We start from the raw sequence: 21133 nt of genomic DNA on the forward strand, positions 1-21133 counted from the left end.
GCTGTAACGATGTCTGGGTGTAGGTTCTTGTGTAGCAGTGATCCTTTGCATGTCATTTAGACCAGTTGAATGTGTATCAAACCTGTTCCGTTTCTGTCATCTCCGAACTGATTTGGAATTGATTCATGCTGCTCTGGGACACTTAGAGATGAACTGGATATTAGGAAGTTGATAGAAGCAGCTGTAGCAGAAAGATTGTGCTGTTGTCATCCTGGTATGTGTCAGAAGAATAGGATGTCAAGCTGCATCTTTCAAGGCATGCAGTCTTTGGGAATTTCAGGGATGAGTCAACTTTTGACCTCCTTTTCATGAAACAGAAAGCAAAATTGTTTTTACTTTGTCAGAATAAGTGAGAGTCAGCAGGGACTGCGAAGCCAGCTGTAGAGTGTGCACTTGTACTAATTACATCCATGGCACAGTGATTGACCATCTTGGTGAACAGGGAGATCCCAGGAGAGAGCAGTACAGTAGGGGGTCTTTGGACTGCACCCAAGTTCCTGTTTAGGGAGCCTACCCCATTCTGGTGTTCTTGGAGACTTGTCTCCAGGATGCCAGGGTGTGGAATCCAGGAATTAAAACTTGGGGGTAGAACCGTGAATAGCTTAAACATGTTGGGGTTTTAAGATCTGAAGGAGAAGGCTTTGTGACAGACTAATATTAACACCCAAGTAAGGGTTAAGGGAAAATTACCCATTCGCTTTTAAAGAATGGCTACTTTTTTAATGACACCTAACAGATTTGATTTGTGTGGTTTCTTTTGTAATGCTTCTATGATCATTCCATTTTTTTATTTTATTTTTGCTTTTTTTCCTAGAGATGTGAATTATGCCCTCATAAGGATGGTGCTTTAAAGAGAACAGATAATGGGGGTAAGTTTTATTCTTATTTTTTTTTGTGAACTCTTATTTTATGTGAGGGAAATAAGACTGTGCAAAGAATATGTAGGGATCCTAACAACGAATGAAAATGAGCAACCAGTCTATCACGCTGGCTGGTTTGGAAAGAGAACTATTTTACAGTAACCTTTAGTTGTTCAGCTTAGGATGAATTTCTTTGAGAACATGGATCATTATTCTTAATTTTACTTTTAGATAAAAGTTACACAAAAGAGAAACTGCATTTTAACACAAGATTTTGTGGGGGAAATGGAAACATTTTGTGGATTTAGTTGGAGTTTCAACACTTACAGAAGCTGTTGAAAGTGCATTGTTCATGGGGAAGTGGATTTTTGTCTAGCCCTGACTGAATGCACTGGTGCATTTTCAAAGGGTAGCTCTTTCATGCTTGGTTTACCAATAGGTTCTGTAAGAGAGGAGTTAGAGCTGAAAAGTTGCAGTAATGATTACCTGTCCCTTGCATCCTTCTAATTGTATCATTCAGCTTATCATCATATCTGCATCTGCTGAGTAGAAGTGCTAAAAAAAAAAAAAAAGTCTCCACTGAATGTTCTGGCTTGGTTAGATTTTTGCTAATAGCTGAGTGGCGTAAACGAAATCTTTCAGTTAAGTTTCCAGTCACTTTGGGAATGCCCTCTTCTGTCTTTACCAGATGCTTCTAAATCGTTACGCATCACCTGTTTGTAAATCTAGTCACTTTGATACTGAGATCCTCCTCTTGTGAGAGGAGGTAGGGTGATCAGGATCCTGGATTTCATTTGGACAGGCTGTGTTAATTGTGTTCTGGAGATTTTATGCTGCAAACATAGTATTCTACCTATTTTTTTTTTTTTACCTTCAGCTTAGTGTGGATGCAGTTGAGTTGCCTGAGCACGGAGCCTGCTTGCATTTGGGCTGATCTACCCTTTCCCTTTCTGTGCTTTGACTATAATGTGCAGTGTGTGTTCTAGTATTCAGCACTCTAGTGTTTGCTTATCTAGAACATATTAGCAAACCTAGCATCATTTGTGAGTGTTGGGAGATTGTCTCAGTCTGGGTGTCAGTGAAAGTAAAAACTACCTCTGAAGTGGCAGCCCATACTTTAGCCTCAAAACTGTTCTTTCTCTCTCAGACAAGTTGATACCTGGCAGTGTGGAATTAATTTCTTCAGAAATGGCAACTGGAGTGTTTTCTGGCTTTATACTTAAAGTAGTGTTTGGGAATGTCTTGCTATTCTGTGTGGCAATTTTTTTTTCTTCAAAAAAGTTTTGAGAGCATATTTTGACAGTGTGCATCAAATATCCGAGCATCCTACTGATTCTCTCTTGCAGCTACGTTCTTTGCAATGATGAATTTGTCTGAAAGTGAATGACTACATATGATTGAAATTATTTTAATAGCAAAGATGTTACACTGTACAAAGAGGATTGTCCCTACTCTAATTTTCATGGCCAGCTATTTTCATCAGCGCAAAGTTCATAGCAGAGAAATCTTGAGGATTTATGTTTTACTTCTTGGAAACAACTCTTCCTTAGTAATAGATGGTGTTGAATGCAGCAAATCCTACTTTATGGACCAAATGTCCTTTAAGTAACAGCTTTACAGAAGGATGTGAACCTTGGAAAAAATGAACTCTGAGCAGTGTTGTATTTCAGAAACCTACACTGTTAATCTGAAGCTTTCCCTTGGAAGTGTTGCCTAATAAAAGATTGTGCCAAAGCAGTTTAAGACTTAAGGTAATACTGTAGAAGGTCATATCATGGGCTTGTCAGGTCAAAATTATTTTTACAGTAGGTTAATAGTTTTTTTTTTTTTTTTTTTATGCTATTGGCCAGAAAACCAAGGCAATTTTAGATTTGAATATGCCAGTAATGCATACATGGTCTGCTGCTCATGCGGGTGTATATACGTATAGATGTATTTTGCAGCAGTCTTCTGGATATGTGCTTTTTACTAACATGAAAAAGTGGTTTGTTTAGGTATTCAAGATGCTGTATTTTGTGTTCAGTATCTTAATGCTTTTTGTCTAATGAGCTTTTACTGTAGAGGTCCATGATTCTCTTAACCTGCGGTAAGACGCTGTTACTGCAAGTAGACTCCTTGCTATGCATTCCTCTCTCATCCTTTGATTGCATTGGTATTTAAAACTCACTTTTTTTCCCCTGGGTTCATTTTGGGCTTCTCTTGCCCCAGCTGACCATGCTTAATGCTGATACCAGAAAATGGCCAGGACTGTTCTTTCAGCAGCAGCCTAAAGCTGCCTTAATTCCGCTGTATCTGGAAGCAGCCTAACCTGCAGCTAACCAGCACTGCTTGTGTGCAGTGGTGTTACCTTGCCTTTCAGAGTTCCTGGGCACTATAACCTATATGGCAAAGATGGCAAAGTAGTCTAGGAATTAAACTTCTATTGTTTACAGGCATTATCAACTAGGAAACAGTGATGGTGGTTTTTTTTTTTCCTTCTTGTCCACTTTCCTTCCCTGTGTCATGTGAGGTTCTTTCGTGCATGTTCTTCCTCCCTCTCCTTTTACTCTTCTGTTACAGCTTATTTGACTTTTTGGAGATATATTGTCCTTTAAATTTGCTTTCTAGGTTTGATATTTCTGTTTGGAGTCGTCATCTTTCCCTTAGTTATGCTTACTGGTACAGTTGCCGAGGGGGGTAATGTTGGGTTTTCCAGTGTCACAGTAATTAAGGCATTAGAGTTTTCAGTGATAGGATAAATACAGCATTCTTGGAACAGCTCTGTCACACATCTCCTACAGGACTTGAAAGTGTCAGTATGGGGTATACAAAGAAGGGGATCCCGTTATTGAGGCCAGACTTTGTTTGGCCTGCTCTCTTTATCAGTATGAATCAGATTCTTGGTCAAGTTCTTGTATGCTTTCTCAGAATAAAGTACCAGCCTACAGGTATGTATGTTTTGGTACTTTTGGACTCAGTGATGTTGGTTTTGTGTTTTAATAGAACAAAAGCCCATCACACAGTTAACTTGTACACTTCTGTGCAAGGTTTTAGTGTCTGTAAGGCTGGTTGGATGGCAAGGCATCTGACAGCTGATCTGTACAATTTGTAAAAGTTGTTAACCAGTTTGTTCTCAATCTGTTAAATCACACTGCTATTTGATGCCACTTGGCAGGTGCCAAGTCAAAGGAAATGACAAAAACTAGTTACTTTATGGTCACCTTTTCAGTACGGCTTGTGGTTTTATCGACCTTTGTCATATACTTCCTTGGTCTTCTTTTCAAGATGGAGGGCCCAGACTGATGGGGTGTGCCTTGTATGAAGTATGTTTGTTCTCATTCTGCTTCTCTGTATCTCTTCCAAATGATACGTAATCTTTACCAGAGCTGAATACGAAATTTTCAAGAAGCAAATCTGTATCTCTCTAGGCTGCAAAATGATTACAGTATGATTTAGTGTTCCCTAAATGTAATTACAGCTCAACATTTTTTTGGTACATTTTTTTCTCATTAATAATATTCATTATATAGTATGTATATAATATAATAATATATAATTTATTTTATATATATATAAAACATTTTCACTGTCCTAAAGATTGACACTACCTTGAAACTGGGATAGATCCTGAAATTGGAACAAAAATGTTAATTTCTACAAGGCTTTTTCCTGAAGACTGTTCTTAAAATTGAGTACTCTTTCTTGAATCCCCTCTGAAAACAAAACACACAACAATTTACATTTTTGAGGCGTTAACTGTTTTTACAGCCATTGTGAACTCTTGACTGTTTGGGTCACTGGAGGGTGGAGTGGGATAGGGGAATTGCAGTTATCCTAGGTAATTGTAACTATATGAGCTAAGTGGTTTCTCAACAGTGCTGTGTGAGTGTTCATTTAGTCAGTGTCACGGGTTCATCCAGATGGTTCTGCACCAAGGTGCTGGTGTGCCTGGTTCTGGAAGGACAGAAGAGTTGAGCTGCAGTGGTAGCACCAAGTGGATCTAGCGTTTTTTGTTGATGATAAAACTTTTTTGTTACACTGAGGAGTGCACAGATGCCTGCCTGTTCTTGGCTTCGTGATGGTGGCTGGGCTTACTTGTAGTGAGCCCAAATTGAGAATTCAGTTTGGATTCAAGCTTCTTCCTTTTCCCTCCAGGGCTTTCCATTGTCAGAGACCTCTACTGTCCCAGAACAGAAGCTGCTAAGATCTGGTTGCCCGTTTTTGTTCAGTTTCTTCACACCTTGTGAAATGGTCATTCTGCTTTGGCACTTGCACAGCCCTTGGAAATGATACAACTGCATTTAGCAGAGTGCAGCCTGCACTAACATCCATGATGTGTTTTATTTGCCAACACATTATCTGCGTTGAAGATTATTAAGAGTTGACTGTCTTTAGCTACAATTTTGATTTAAATCATTTGTGCTGAGACACTGCATGATTATGATCAGGGTGATTGTCAGAAACTTTAGAAATATGCATAAATAATGCATTTTAATGTTTTGGCTGCTTATCATCTGCAGTTGTCTTCGGGGGAAAAAACCTCCATGGACCTTGTGGAACTAGGTTTTACATAGCATTAGAGCTCTTTCAGTGTTCATCGACTGCAGTTCTAGAAATTCTGCATTTTACTCTACTGTTTCTACTGAAAATAAAGTAGGGTTGAGATGAAAAAAGAGCTTTGGGCTTTGAAGATACTTATTAACAATTGCTTGCTAAATTGGGTATTCATGTCCATTTAGGGGCGTCACTGTGGTTAAGATACATGACTGAGTATAAAAGGTTTTGGAAACAAGGAAAAAGTGATGTGTTTCTGAGTTGTGCATTGATTGCCCTCTTATGTGTAAGAAGGCCACCTGAAAGAGCAATTAAAATATTTTTAGCAGTATCTGTACTCTTTATGCGGGTTAGTAGTTCAACACATTTTTTTAGAAAACCAGAAAAGCAACAAGTGAGAGTTTTTTTTGAAGATGTGAGGACTGGCTCTTCGCCAGTCTTGGTTGTTTTTGATACAGTGATGTTTTCTTAACTGTTGCAGTAATTTCTTCTGGGTTTTTGACACTCAGGAGGAAATAAAATCACGATCAGCTAAACTGATTATAGTCTTTTTGAATCCTAATTCTTTCATCCTTTGAAAATATTGTGTGCAGTCTGATGGCTTTTTCTTTATTTTTAATCAAATTGTTCATTGGGATATGTTGTTGGACCTCCCATTGAAATAGTTTTCTTACAGTAATCTTTATCCACATTTTTCTTTAAGCCTAAAAGGCTTCATTTTGGTGTACAAGTTGTTGCTTTGAAATCTGATGCCTCTGGATGATGATCAGGAATGCTGTGTAACAGCATTCTTTGTGTCGACTTTTCACCAAGACTTCTTTCATGCAGCTGCTTGGGAAAAGGCCAGCTAACAATGCCGTGGTTTTATGTCATCCTTCGGGCCCTCTTCCCATCCTCTGGGTCAGTGAAGGGATCTCCTAAGTCTATAAAAACATCACATGCTAGCTTCTCTTACTCTTACTATTGGTATCAGCAGCTCTCCCTGTCAGGTTTTATGGTCTGATGTTTTCCTGGTATTAATGTCTAAGAACATGGATGGTATAATGGTATATGTGCATATTTAGGAGTTTGCATTTTGCAAGAAGTGCTTATCTAAAAAAAAGTCCAGGCCTGTTGTACAGATTCACAGGACGTCGTGTATGTATTTTTTTTTTTACTAAGAAAGGCAGGGAAAGCAGACAACTTTAAAAATATTTTGCCAATCTAAACATACATCTCACCGTATCATCTGTATTATATATTTACTATTTATTTCACTAGTAAATATAACATAGGAAACTACCTTACAAATTAGGAAAAATGTTTAGAGCAAGCTTTAAATAAATGTTTGACATTTCTTTCTCTTATTGTATAAAGTGACTCCTTCAGGGAGTGGGAAGAGAGTCGCTAATACCATAGCATAAAGATAAAATGAGTAAAGCTATCATCTTACTTAGCAGACCAGTGGAATGTAAGCTGTAGCTTCTTTGAAAGTAAACTACTTACTGTGCTTCCAAATGAAGACCCAAAGAGGATTTTTCATATGTACTAATTCTTTTGTTGGGGAGAAACTATTGGTAAATGCAGACTTTGGTGTATTTCTGTGGAGTGGAGCCTTTTCTTTGCAGATGAACTTTGTTTTAACAGCAGTTGCCCCTTCATTCTGCGCACCAATGACTGTCAGCCACAGTGGTGAGATGCCTAGCAGGTGGTGTGAGCTTCCTGTTTTCATCCATCTTTGAAGAGGGTAAATCAAATAATACAGTGAATAATACTGCATTATCTATAACAATCTCTAAAACTGTTTGCTAGGTTAAGGAAAGTACAGTATCTCAAGCAGATGAGTCTTTTCTGCAAGTTTTATCATTTTGCCAGGAAAAGGAAAACCAGGGTCAAACCCGAAGCATATGGAATGCCTTACTGAGGAGACACATAAAAAAAGGTCTAAAATAGTCTTACCCTCTGGCAAATAGGGACAATATTGGTCTTAAGTACATCTCTACTGGCTTTACCCTTCAGAATGGGACACAGATGAGTCTTGGGGTCAGACAGCAGATCTGCTGGTGGTGAGGGCTGTGGGTGCAGTTTCCTGTAACCTAGGCCAGCCACCAGCCTCTGCTGTGCTTTTCCCATGACTGCTTGTTTTTTTCACCTGTGGTTTTGCTTATGGTAATCAACCTCAGCATCTCTTGCATCAACTTGCTGATCTGACTGGAAGGTAAACTTCAGTTTTCCCCCAGGTTTAGTAACGAGATGAATACAATTTTATCTGCCCTGGTACACAGCAATCATCTGCTTCAGGGAAAGTGAAGGGTAAGGTGGGACCTTGCCTTTTGGTGGCAGCTCACAGTTGAAACGGTTTGAGTTGTATCCTTAAAATACCTCCTCGAGTGGCTGTAATAAGAAACTGATGTTTCACCAAAGGCAGGTTTTCCCATGTGAGAAAAATATTCTGTCTTCGTTTAGGTGTGAGCTATAGTTACAAACAAAACAAAAGTTCCTCAGTGAGATACAATGGATTCACCAGGAAATGGCACAGAATGCGTAAACAGTTCTTAGTTTGGAGTTGGTGCAGGCTTAGGAAATGGCCATGACATCCCAGAGCTTGGTTTTGGGACTGGACTGGCACTGCAGCTGGACCTACGTGTCACTTTGTGGCTCTGGCTTCCAGTCTGCTATTGCTTTCCTGCGCAGCTTCAACGTGGATTGTGGGATGTGGCCTTAGTATAGCGCCTACTCTGTGTCTTGGTTCATCACCTTCTCTATACTTGGGTGGTGGGATGGGTTATTACTGTAAAAATCTCTTTTTGTTACTTTATTGTGATGGAAAGATCATAAAAGCAGGGCTTCAAAATTTGCAGTGGAAGGTGATTGAATTTTTTTGCAGTGCAAGTGCTTGTGAATCAAGCTTTGAACAGTTAAACAGTAATTGCAATGGCAAAAAAATAGATGGATAATGCACTGTCTGCCATTTATCTTTTTTTTTTTGTTGTTGTTAATTTTAGATTACTTTGTGAAAGCTTGTTTCTAGTTAGAAACCTCTCTGGTTGCAATAGTCTCTTATTTGCTGGTGGTAAAATTCAAGTTAGCTATTCTCTGTCACTGAGATAACACGCCAACCATTTTTAGTTAGGATTCTGGAGCCTGAAATTTGTCACTCCGAATGATAAGGAATATTGAATACTCAAATTATATTTAAGTCTGTAGTGTTAGAAGTGTTCAGTTAGACACCTGAAATCAAAGTCTCACTGAAAGATTTGTAAAATGTGCATAGATTCTGTGCTGGTAATTAAACATTTGGCATGCCGGAGCAAAACCTAAAATTGGCAAAACTCAGTAGTGTGCCTTCCTGAGGAATAAGTCAAAATAAATTAGAAAAAAAAACAACCAACCAACCAAAAAAAAAAACCTCAAGTGGAAAGCTGGAAGTTTTCATAAGACATACTTGAACTTTGAAGACGTTTTGGCATGCATTTCCAGTTTTTGATACTGGAGAAAACTCTTTCCAGTATTATTGTTATTGAAGTAGATCTTGGGGTTGTTTTATATGTGGTTTTGATGTTGTTTTAACGTTGGTTGAAGTTGTTCCCTGAGATCTCTTCAAAGGAAAGTGTTTTAGCTACACTTGTGCAATGTTATCTTAGAAAGCAAAGTGGATTTTATTTTTGAAAGGTAAGGAACATTTCCTAGAGTTACTGGACTAGAAAGTGCAATTGAAATAAATACAGGGAGTTTTAAATTGGCTGTCACCAGTAGGTTGTCTCTAATAAGCAATAGCCAAAACTGTTGATATTTTAAAATTTCTGGATGCGGGCATTGTTTGTTGTAGAACAGTGGGATGGCTTAAAGGGAAAGAGGGAGTAAATCTGCTAGCCCTTAGCATCCTTCTGTGACTATTTTTCTTCAGCAGTTTCAGAGAAAGCAGTTCTGATCAGAATGCACAGAAACAAGCAGGCTCAGGTGCTGATTTGAATCCCGGTAACAACTTCCTTAATTTCTTAGTTTTAAGTTAAAGCCTAAGCTTATATTAAGAAAGAGAGGTGTTATCATCTGGTACAAATATTATTACTGGGAAATGTAAAATGGCCACCTTCTCTAGGATTGAAAAGCAGTAAGTTAAATAAGGGAAAAAAACATACTGAGTTTAGAAAGCTTTAGGAATATTTTACACAATGCTAATACATGCAGTTGCAAAAATGTTTCCTCTTCCTCCCCTTTCCAGTTAAAGCTCTCCTGAAGGGAGGTGAAAGCAAAAGCAAATTGAGCATGAGCAATTCTATAGTAATAGTAAGACTTTGTTAGCAATTACTGTAAATTGAGATACAGAAAGTTTCTAAGTAAAATTAAAAGGAATGAAAAATTGTGGCCAGTTGCTTGTATGCAAGATGTGCTCTACCAGAGTTGCAACTGAAGAAACTTACTGATTTAAGTAAGAAAGGGTGAGGGCTATGCAGATGATTTTAAAAGGCTTTTAGTAAGTTTTATAACAAAAATTATCTGAAAAAAATGAAATTAGGCCCTGGCTGAGATTGGGGAACAATTGGAAATCAGAGTATCCTGTTGGTATTTCTGTCCTGTTCTGGGTGAAGGGGAATGGTAATAACGTAACTTCAGATTGAATACTAACTAGTAGAAAAAGTTACTGAATGTGTAGAACGGTGATACTACAGGGTTTTTTAAATCTGAAAACTTGTGTATACAATAATATTTTCCACACTTAAATATTGGGAAAGCTCAAAAGGGCTGGATTTGATTACGTTGGGAGGGGAAGATGTATAGTTGCTGATGAAGTTGATAGCTTCCCTCAAAACGATGTAGTAAGTGATCTGAATGGGAAGTTTACAGTACAGTGTTTATAGCTTACATGAAATTAATTGAAAAATGTGAATTTAATGGAGCTGTAAGGATTATACATCCAGATGTGAAGTGTGTGCTTGCTTCTGTTACTGGTTTGGGTGGGTGTCTCTTCAGAACGTTTTGTCATCACAGCAGGCAAAGCATCCCTGTCATCCAGTACGAAATGACAAACTCAGCTCTGAACATGGCAAGAGATTCCCTGTACTGCTGGGATACTGAGTGCTGGGCAGTGTCTGAGAGGAGCTGCCTGAAGAAGGACAAAGCAGCTTCTTTTGGCTGAACAGCATGATGAAACAGAATGATGAAAGTACCTGCCAAGGAAGAGGAAGGAGGAAAAGCACGGGTTCTGGCCTCTCAGCCAGGGGAGGTTGAGCTTGCCAAGGAAAATGTCCTGTTATGCCTGGCTGAATAATCCCCTGGGGCTGTGTCTGTGGTTTAATCCTGCTTCCTAAACCTGGGCTAATACATAGCGAGGAATGCAAGATAGCTAGAGGTAGACTGTGTGTGAAGGATCATATGTAGCCTTACAGCTGTGTAGCCTTGAGATGTTTTCCTGGGGAGGATAGTCCTGGATTTCTGGTTTCTGCTTTCTCTCCTGTTTATGCATGTTTGCAGAGTTTTGGATGCAAAAGTCATAAGCAGGAAGCAAAATCCTGGGCTCTCGTTTCTGAGGGGATAAGGGAGGCATTTTCTCACTGTGTTGTTTAGTCAAGGGCCTTCTTGGTTGCGGAAGCCATTCCAAGTGAAGTCTGTCTGAATGCTGCTCATTCCTTCTTCCGTCAGCGAGACAAGAGAACTGTCATGCTGGCCTTGTTGGCTGCAGGTGTTGTTGTTCCTGTGCGTTATGTACTGATTGTAGCAACAGTGAGTAGTCTCATTTGACATTTATGAAAAAGGTGATGTTTGTTAGCTTCCTTTTTGGATGTCCTCTGCTACTATCTGGTCCTTGTATGGTGAAAAGGAATGTTTTCACCTCCCGTAAGCCCGTGAATTTTGTGGAGGAGTCTCCAGGCCTTGTGGAGTTTTCCAAGGATGGAGATTCCTCGGCCTCCTCAGGCAGCCAGTCCGTAACTGCACTTGTTAGGGAACCATTTCTTCCTTATGCTTTCTTCAGGGAGAGCTGTGGGTTGCTTTCTCATACTTCAATTTTTCTTCAGCAGGGAAGCTTTGTCCAAAGTAACATTTAATCTGTACTGTGTATGAGCCCTTCTTTTATTATGGGGGCTTTTGAGGCTGGTGGAGAGGGTCACAAGAGTGCTGCAACCTTCCTCATGGTTTAAATTTACATTGGACAGATTGTGACTTTTCTGCAAGGTCAGATCGTGTGGGATCTAGAGAAGATTCTGGAACCAAGTGGAGAAGGTCCTTGAGTACTTCTGAACCCCTTGTTCAAACAGCGCGTTCATGCTGTTGTACTTCATTTCATTATACACATCCTGGTAATGTTATGGTGAAGGATGAAAGTGCCCACAACTGTCCTGGGTATATAACACACACTCTTTGAAATCAGAATCTTGTATCATATAAAATGATACATATATCAAAACATACAAGATCATATACATCTTGTATGTTTTGGGACATATTGTTACATTTTTTTTTATAGTGACAGAGTAGTGGTCAGTTAAAGTTACTTTTGAAACTGGTTTCCTGTAGTGAAAGTTCTTCACTTGTAGCTTAAAATATGTAAAAGTCAGTTGGCTTAGTAAGTGATTTTTTTCATGATTCTGGTATATTTTTTTGCATTTATGTCTTTTAGTTGGTGTAGCTGGAGAACAATCTTAGTTATGTTCAATGTAAAAGCTTTTGCCATTCGTTTGTGATGGTCTTCAACTAGCTGAAGAATAGGCTTTCAAAATTTTTATCTGTCACTTTTCTGTGGGTTTAATGGCCTTATTAGATGAGTGGTGTTTATATCTGAGTTACTGAGTGGAGAAATAAATATTCACAATTAACACCATATTAACATTTGTTTATCTGTCTGTAGTAAAATGGTTCTGGCTTAGGGCATTGTGCAAGTCTTAGGAAAGTCCTTTTAAATACTGATTCTCTGGAGATATTAAGAGCAGAGAACAAAAAACTGAAGTTTTTATATTTTTTTCCAGTCTGTTAATGATAATTTTAGAATGGTCTGTAGAAAAGTTTTTAAAAACAGCTCGAGCTGGCAGTTTCTGCTTATGTTTTCCTTACTCTCTTACTAGTTTAATGCTTTTTCTGTGTGTTATAAAAGTCTACAAACTGTATATGAATAAAATGGAGAAGCAGCACGGATACTGTATTTAGTTGCAGATGAGATTCTAGAATGGTATGTTTGCCAGTCTGTGAATGTTGACAGTAAGATTTATGCTTGTACTTTTTCATTTTCTTACACAAACTATGACTATCAATTTAGTAAACTGGAGCATGGGGGAGGATCAGTTGGAAACAGCTAGAAAGGATTTGTGACTTAATAGATAAAGAAAAAGCATGTACCCAATTCCAGACGCTTGATACCATTCCAGAGTCTCAGCAGTGGTGGTGTTTTTTGCATTATATGATACATTCACATAAAGATAGTTTACTTGCTTTACCTAATCTAATAATCTGTTAGATTAATTATATAAATGTGGAATTTTATGCCCTTAATGTTCACTTACACATAAGACAGCCAGGGCAGGGGGACAGCACTACTTTTAAGGTGTACTGAAGGTCTTGTGATGAAAGATTTCAGTTTTCTTCCTTGGAGAGAACAGAACTCGTGTTAAATGATTAGCAACATCAAACTCACTTTGAGATGGAGTAGCTCTGCACTATGTGATAGCTCTCTTGTCATTCTGTTAGTAATGTTAGTATGTTTGTCTGTTGGGTTAGCTTTTGTTGAATTTAGCCTAGGATAGGATATGGACAGTTTTTACACTTATGGCAAACTGTCCTCCACTGGAAAAAACTTGCAACTCAGGATCTTAGTATTCAAAGAAAGCCTGAAGGGGAATTTTCTCTCTGAATTAGCACTTTTTCCACTCCTTAAGTGAAATGCTGGAGAATTGGGTATATGTCTTTCTTGAAATGTTGTTAAAACACAGTATGGTAAGTAACTAAGCACTTACTGATGACCCTAAGTTAATTGCTTAGAACAGGACTGGATACAGGAGTTGATGTGGTTATGAAAAAACAGATTGGCCACATCTTTAAATGAGGAAAAGACGGGAGTTTGATAGGTGTGGGGCTTTGTGTGTGTGGGGGGTGGTGGTGGTGTGGTGGGATTTCTTGCTATAGAAAGAATACATTGGTCTAGTCAAATTGAATGGCTTTGTTTAAATAATAAAAAAAAAAAGTGTCTTTAAATAGAAAGAAGTCTTACATGATGGTAATGCTTGCACGAATACTAGTTTGTTAAGACAATATTTCCCTGTTGCAGAAATTTGCATCGTTTTTAAGTGCTGACTGTTAATCTAAGAAATTTTAAAGAACAACCTGTTTTTCCATTTGTGTGTCACTGTTTGTAGAAATCATTACTATTTGCAGTCTGTGGGGTATTATTTGTAGGAATTGTCTACACAATAAACTTAAATGTGTTACAGCTCATCTTAACTTTGGCTAATATGAAATGAAATGTAAACATGGTTTAAGTAATTTATGTCTGTAACGTTCTAAATGGTTAAAGCAGTCCATGGGGAAAAGTGTTGTAAAGGGTTCTTCATGCTATAATTGAAATGTCCTTTGAGCTTCTAGAAAACATTAAAATTAAATACAATTATAACTTTTTGTAGGTTGGGCTCATGTGGTTTGTGCTCTGTACATTCCCGAGGTGCAGTTTGCAAATGTTTCTACAATGGAACCTATCGTGTTGCAGTCTGTTCCTCATGACCGTTATAATAAGGTATAATTATGTGTCTTTTTATCTATATATAACGTATTTATCTTAAAATCTGTGAGCTTTAATAATCTAAAACTACACTTCTTAAATGTAGTTTACATAAAACTCATGAATGTGTACTGTAAAGCTGTACGTTTCCCTCTGTGACTGTGATAAATTCAAGAATTAAGAAAGCTGTATTAGGCAATTAAGCAGCAAAGTTATCGGCAATGTCTCCTTGTTCCTTTACAGAGTAGAGACTGTTTTGTTAATTACAAATATCATGATCTTTGAATAATAGTTTATTTTGAAAGCCATGTGAAATATTTTCCATATGTAAAAATGTTATTACAGCTTATTTGAAATGTTGTTATTAATTACCACTAAGTCCCACTGGTTTAAGTATTGATAAGATGTTCGTAAACATTTCTCTTAGGAAGAACAGCAATGCTAATAAGTTAAGGCACAAGCTTGCAGACTTTTGCTCTTGTAAACAGTGTTCACTCTAACAGGATTATTTGCTTGTAGAAGAACTGCTCCTAAATAAGCATCAGTGAGATGGAATGCTTTTTGAAGTGTGGCAAGACTTTATGTACAAGGAAAAAAAAAGTTAACTTATTAATGTTCTATCCTGAGAGCTACATTTTTCTGCTTGTTCTTCTGCTCATGCTGCCTCTTCTCCTCTAGACTTAACTATCTCTTCCTTCATGATTTTGTATTTTATCATCTGTAGGCAGCAAACTGTCTGCATTTCTGATGAGTTTTATTACACATTTTTCTTGTGCTGTTCCTTTTACCACCAGTGTCTTTTTCTTTTATGGTGGCTTGTGGACACTGGAAAGAAAGAAGAATAGGCTTTATTACAGAAGAAATGAGGAAAAAAAAGCATAATTTCTGGTATCCTTTCTACAGGGGAACCAGTCCTTTTTAAGTTGTTTCTGTAACCTCTCATTTTTGTTTCTTTTTTTTCTCAGCTTACATCTCTTTTTTCTATTTTTTTGATACGTTGGTCTTTTCCTTGTTTGTTTCACATTCTCATAATTGCTGTTTCCTATGTTTTGTCCTTACATTTACTAGTATATGAGAAACACTGAGAGTCAAACTGTGGGTCCTTCTAGTACTTTCTCATTACATACTACCTGAGTATCTGTATCAGCTTCTTGCTGTCGGCTTCTTTCTTCATTGGCAAGAACGTGCAACAGTGAGATTAGATGCAGAACTAATAAATCTTCTGTGTTTGGACATAAAGCTGTACAGATTTGCTGTTGCAGATAATTTTTTTCTCTGCTCAACTTTGAGCCAACAGCATATCTGTTTTCTCCTTTTCCCCCATGCAGGAGTCAGAGTGGTTTCTATATTTGTAGCAGTTCATTCTTAATGCACTTCAAAAATTTCATTGAATGCTTTGGGTTTTGTATTATCTTGCATCTTTTCCATTGATACTAATTGACATTAGATGAGTAATTACTTATAACTTCAAAAAAATGTACTTTGCATTGTTTTATATTTGGACAGCAAATGGACAGCATCCATTGTTCTGTCCTTCTTTAATTCCTTTTTTTTTTTTTTTTTTTGAACTGAAGTTGCTTCTTTCTTGAACTGTTTCTTCTAAATATATGATGGATAATTTTTTCCCCGATGAAATTCCCGTTTGCATTTGACTGGTCTGTACTTAAGTCTTTTTTTTTGCTTGCTTGCTAGGTAAATATTAATGGCACACAGATCATGTGGAGTTCCTGCTGTTGTCTAGCTTTTCATTTTCTGCTTTTTTGGCTGACGTTCTGATTAGACTCTGGAAAATTTAAAAAAAAAAAAAAAAAAAAAAAGCTACTTTCATACAAGCCAATAGTATATCTTAAGATATACTAAGGTAATACATCAGAAATTGCAAGGTTTGGGACCAAACTCCTAGCCTACAAGTTGTTGTTATTGTTAGTTATTTTTTGTTCTTTGTTCCAGAACACAGACTTTATGGATTTTATTTGGCCTTTTTGGTTCAGGGAGATAGTAATTGTGGATGTCAGGAGAATGAAATTACTGAAGTGCAGTCGACGCAGCATACCTGATGAAATCCATCTGACTTCATTGCCTAATCTAGTTATACAGGACAGAATGTGAGAGGGAGTCACTGATGGGGCAAGCCCAACTTTTTGAATAAATCTATAGCCAGTGCTGAGTTTAGTCCTGCTGTGGCTATGCTGCCACCAGGTCCTGAATAGTTTTGAGCAACACCACCAAAATCAATGCAACTCCTAATTTCCTTTTCAGATAGCCTGCAATAACTTCACCACCTTGTTATTCAGTATAAATTGTATTTATTTAAATGATGTTTTTTTTTTTTTTAGATCAGCAGTTTTGTAAAGCATTTAGCTCTGACTTTATCAACTTAATGTATACTGTTTAGGAGGAAATGGGAAAGAAAAGGTTTTTTCTCTTTAAATTACATATGGCAAAAAGTTCTTAAGACATAACTTTTTAAGACATTTTGAACAAATGTTCGTATTTAATTAGGGAAAAAAAAACACACTAGAGCTGCTTGCCTTTTTAGAGAGGTATAGTGCCAATTTCATTCTGTCAGTCAACTCGGGTTGGAAAGAAATGATTTTAAAGAGGGATTTCATTTCCTGTGAAGTCCTAAGTAATTCTGTGTATGTGGTTGGGTAAGTGTGGGAAGCTAGCATATGGGATTGGGGGAAAACATGGATCAGTGAAAATTATCATATGGGAGAATTCATACCATGGTCTTTAAAATCAAGACAAGCTTCTTTGGAGCTTTGCCAGGAGTTAATACTTCATGTAGGATTCTCTGTGCAGTTGTTTCTTTAATGAATACTGCAAAATATGCAAGATGACAAAGTACAAGAATTTTGAATACAAGTAAAAACACAGCTGACACCAAAGTACAAGGCTTGTTAATATAAAGGCATTTGGCCACTATTTCCATGATGTTTACCTATTTCTGGGATAAAAACCTTCACATTATAGAGTGAATCCCTTGAGTGACCTGATTAGTGAGGTAACTAACAGGGAAGTTCTTCTTACTCAGTTGCTTCCAAAAAGGAACGGACCAGTAGATGCTCTTTTATGAAGTAGGTGCGTTTTAATTCTTGGATGCTTACGTACGGATAATCTCTTATTTTATGTGAGCTTTATTTGTCTCTTTTAGGTTCATTTGAAAGTGAAGTGGTCATGGAAGAGGCTCCTAAAAGCAATAATTATATTCAGAGTTGATTAAAAATAGGTGCATTTGGAGTTCCTTGATCCACCTAGTAGTAAAGGTAGCTGATAAACTTCTATGTCAGTATTTGCTACAGCAACGAGAAATTTCTGGACAAGTTCTAAGTTTGATTCTATAAGCTGAGAATGCTTTAGGTAGCTGTTACAACTAGAGGAAAAAGCTTCCCAGATTCATGTTTTTGCAAGGCTTTCCTTGCCTCATCTTCCCTTCTGTCTTTTTTGCAGAGGAGGTTTACAGTTTGAATCTTCAAAGGAAGAGTATTGGTAGGAAAGGAAAGGCAGCTTTGCAAAATGTTGTCACATTTTTCTCATAAAATTTCCTTGTGGAGTGCAAAGCTCTGTGTAATGCCTTATTTTCTACTGAGCTTGGGAAAAGTTTAAGTACTCTTTTTCCCTGAAAACTTCTGAAGAGTAGTGCTGGGATACAGAGACGGTTTACACTTCTGAATTCAAGAGGCTTCAGGGAAGGTGTGGCAATTGCACGGCTTTGCAAATGGGTAAAAATCTTCACTTTTCTGCTTTCTGAAAGGAAGATAAAGCTTCTCGAGCTTCAGGAGCTGTTTGGGCATCCAAGAGAAGATAGAATTATGAGAGGCTGAGCTTTGGAGAGAACTCCCAGCCCTTGTTGGGATGGGAACATGCATCATCTTTGGCCCTATTTCATGTATAGGATTAGGAAGTGGGCTTTATACTTCTGACTGTTGTAGGAAGCATGGAAGTTCATTGAGCTTCTTAAAATCTGTAGGCAGTCCACAACATTGTTTAAATTTGTTTGTAGTGTAGCTAGTCAGTCTTCATCTCTCTCTTTTTTTTTTTTCCAGTCATTTTAGTGTAAATCAGTCTAAGGGTTCCTGAAGCTCACATCCTAAAAACAGTGTATAGTATTGAAAAACAGGGCCTGTGTCCTTACTAAATGGAATGCTTATACCACTTCATTTTCTGAGCTTCAAGGAAGAAAAATTTTAAGGCAAAACTCTATGGAAAAAATAGAGAACAGTAATGGGAGCTTGAGTTTTATGGGTCTGTTGAACTCTTTGCTTGTAGAGGGTACCTTACTTTGAAGTGACTTAGGAATAGTTACTTATATGCAGTTGATAGATTTTATGAACAAAATAGGTCATCATTTAAATATGTCAGGTATGATTTGGAAAGCCAGAGAGCAGTCAGTCTCAGCCCATGCCAAATGAGTAACTTGCCTGTATGCACTACCATGATATACAGTGGGGGCAAGGTGAAGAATCAAGTCCCCCTTTCTGAGCCTTCAAATGTTTATGGTTGTTGGGCTGTATTATCTGTAGGGTATAATGCTTCCTAAAAGCCTAGTGAAAACAGTGCAAGAAGGACTCATCTCTCCTGGAGCCTTGTATAGTAACAAAACTGCTTTACCTGATGTTACGTGTTGTAGATAGCTCTGTCCCATTCTGTTCTGATTTCAGAATTTCACTAATTTTCACTTCTTCTAAACAATACTTGTTTTGCATTACATCCTTTTCCATTTTTAATCTCAGTGATGTTTTGGTGTATTTTTCTTACACTGTATTTTCTACCACCATTGTTGGTGTTTTTTTTTTATTTATTCTTCTACTTGTTTTCTTTGTGATGCAATCACAAGAAGTCAGTTACAGCTTAAATGGTAGACAAAAGAGAAACCAAATAAAATTTGTTTCTCCTTCACTAACCACCAAAGATCTTCCAGTGGGATTTCTACACAGGTAGAAACTGTTGGTGCTTGTCCCTTCAGTACAGTTCTGTCTAATTTAGAAGTACATACTTGACTGTACTGATGCTGGAGGATATTTTCAGTAAGAAACAACTGTTAAATAGTTAAGTTTTACTTGGGCCATAGTTTGCAACTGATGATATAAATGTGACATGATAAATCTCTCCAGATGGTACTTTGGTAATTAGAAGAGTTAAAAATGGGAAGAAATGTAGGATCCTGGTAAGACACACACACAGAGAAATTCTGTGAAAAGATTTTCAGGTAAAGAGCAGGTTGTTTACAGTTTAGCTTGTTTTTAAGCTTGAAATGGGCTTGGTGTATTAATTTAAACTTGGTTTAGAGAAGGTTCTTGCTTGATGAGTTTCTATGATGCCCATAATTAAGCAACATTTACAGGTAACTGAACAGCATGTGCTGTGGGACTTCTGAAAAGTTTTTTTACACCAAATGCACAAATAGAAAAACTGCAAGCTGAAAATTTTGTTGGTAGCTTTGTGTAGAGGTATGCAGATGTACTGTACGGTATGTACTGCATTAGGCACTCAGTCTAGTGAGATGTTTCTGAATGCCATCAGTACAGGTAACGTTAAATGATTGTGACCTAAAAGGACATGAACTCAAACTTGAAAGCAAGAAAAATCGTGAAGCCTAATGCTATTAGCCTCTGGTTGTTTGAGCATTTTGGCTGAATAGGTAGCAGCATAGAATTTAAATAAGTATTCATATTGCATTAGTATTGATGAGGTGTTACAGGTGATCTCCTTTTACAAACAAATGTAACTAGACTTTAAAAAAAAAAAATTCTTATATGAAGTTACATGCAGAATTTAGCAGTTCTTACCGTAGAGTCTCCGTTGAGTAACACAGAACTTATTTGTATGCTTTTTATCATGTTAAGTATTTTCTTTTTGGTAGACCTGCTATATTTGTGATGAGCAAGGCAGAGAAAGTAAAGCAGCCTCTGGTGCTTGCATGACGTGTAATAAACATGGATGCCGACAAGCTTTTCACGTAACGTGGTAAGTATATTTTATTATTTAACATCTCTGAAAGAGTTTTCTAGAAAGAATCAATTGTATACTGTGTAGTAAACTCTTTCTTTACTCAAAAACATTCTAAATAAATACAGTAAAGTAGCTCGTGTTGAAATACCCATCTCTTAGAATTTACTAACTATATGACAGTGGTAGCATATACATCTACACATTGCTGTGAGCTGCAAAAGCTGTCTGATGAGACACCCTTGTGTTGGATTAAGTACTCTGTGCTCTTGTGAACAAGGTTTAGTGTTTCTTGTTCTATGGTGTTTTTTTTCTGATGATGTTTTATAGGATACAGGAATGTGAAGACATTGCTTACCTGCTAGCTGATTTGATGTTTACTTTGGGTTAGGCAGTGGAAAGAATGTTGAAATATACATAAAAATGCAGTAAAGTGACTGCTGCTGGTATAGATTTCCAAGCATTTTAGGGTAATTCACTTCACTAGCTTTATCTAAATGGTACACATCCATCCTGAACTATTCATTTAGGTTTCATCTATAGCTGCTGGATAAAAACAGCCATGTCCATCTGATTCATTCTGCTTCAAGATACTGTGGATGGCAAGCATTCAGGAGATGGTTGTCTCACTTTATAGGTTTCTAAAAAGAGGATGGATAATAAGATGAAACCTCATGTAAAAGGAGACGAAGGGAATTCTACCCCAAAATTTCCAGGGGTTATTTGTTCTTTCAAGATCAGATGAAGCTATTTTATAATAGATAGCAGATTTACACAGGCTATCTGGGTACATTATCTATGAATTTACTCATCTGCTTTATGAGTGCCCCAGTATGCTTCATCATTTCTGTGTACTAGCTCAATCAGGGAAATGGTATTTGCACACCTACTTCAATGTGTTTTCTTCAGTGTAATCAAGAGATACTTTGAATGCCATGTGCAGATGAAGTTCTGATTTCTTTGCAACTCTGCACATCCTCATTTGCAGTCAGGGCCTCTCTGTGGTTGTGTTTTTTGATGTGTTCCCCCCTCAGTACTTGAGTATCTGGCAGGATGTTGAGGTCTTAATTCATAACCATCTAATCTCTCATTAAATGTCATCAGTGTC

The 21133-nt window shown here is 37.5% G+C and overlaps 1 protein-coding gene across 10 annotated transcripts in view; it reads left to right on the forward strand.

Moving 5' to 3' along the window:
• Positions 1-21133, forward strand: part of MLLT10 (MLLT10 histone lysine methyltransferase DOT1L cofactor) — a 127278-nt gene that overhangs the window by 27262 nt on the left and 78883 nt on the right. For 9 of the 10 annotated variants that reach the window (XM_038175383.2, XM_027450646.3, XM_072033689.1 and 6 more), the window contains 3 exons: positions 815-869; positions 13979-14088; positions 19940-20043. In XM_038175383.2, coding sequence (XP_038031311.1) covers positions 815-869; positions 13979-14088; positions 19940-20043 — 269 coding nt within the window. The remainder of the gene's footprint in view (positions 1-814; positions 870-13978; positions 14089-19939; positions 20044-21133) is intronic. The other variant, XM_072033690.1, reaches the window with a different exon arrangement.

The sequence above is a fragment of the Anas platyrhynchos genome, chromosome 2 (genome assembly GCF_047663525.1).
Source record: "Anas platyrhynchos isolate ZD024472 breed Pekin duck chromosome 2, IASCAAS_PekinDuck_T2T, whole genome shotgun sequence".
NCBI classification, from domain to species: domain Eukaryota; kingdom Metazoa; phylum Chordata; class Aves; order Anseriformes; family Anatidae; genus Anas; species Anas platyrhynchos.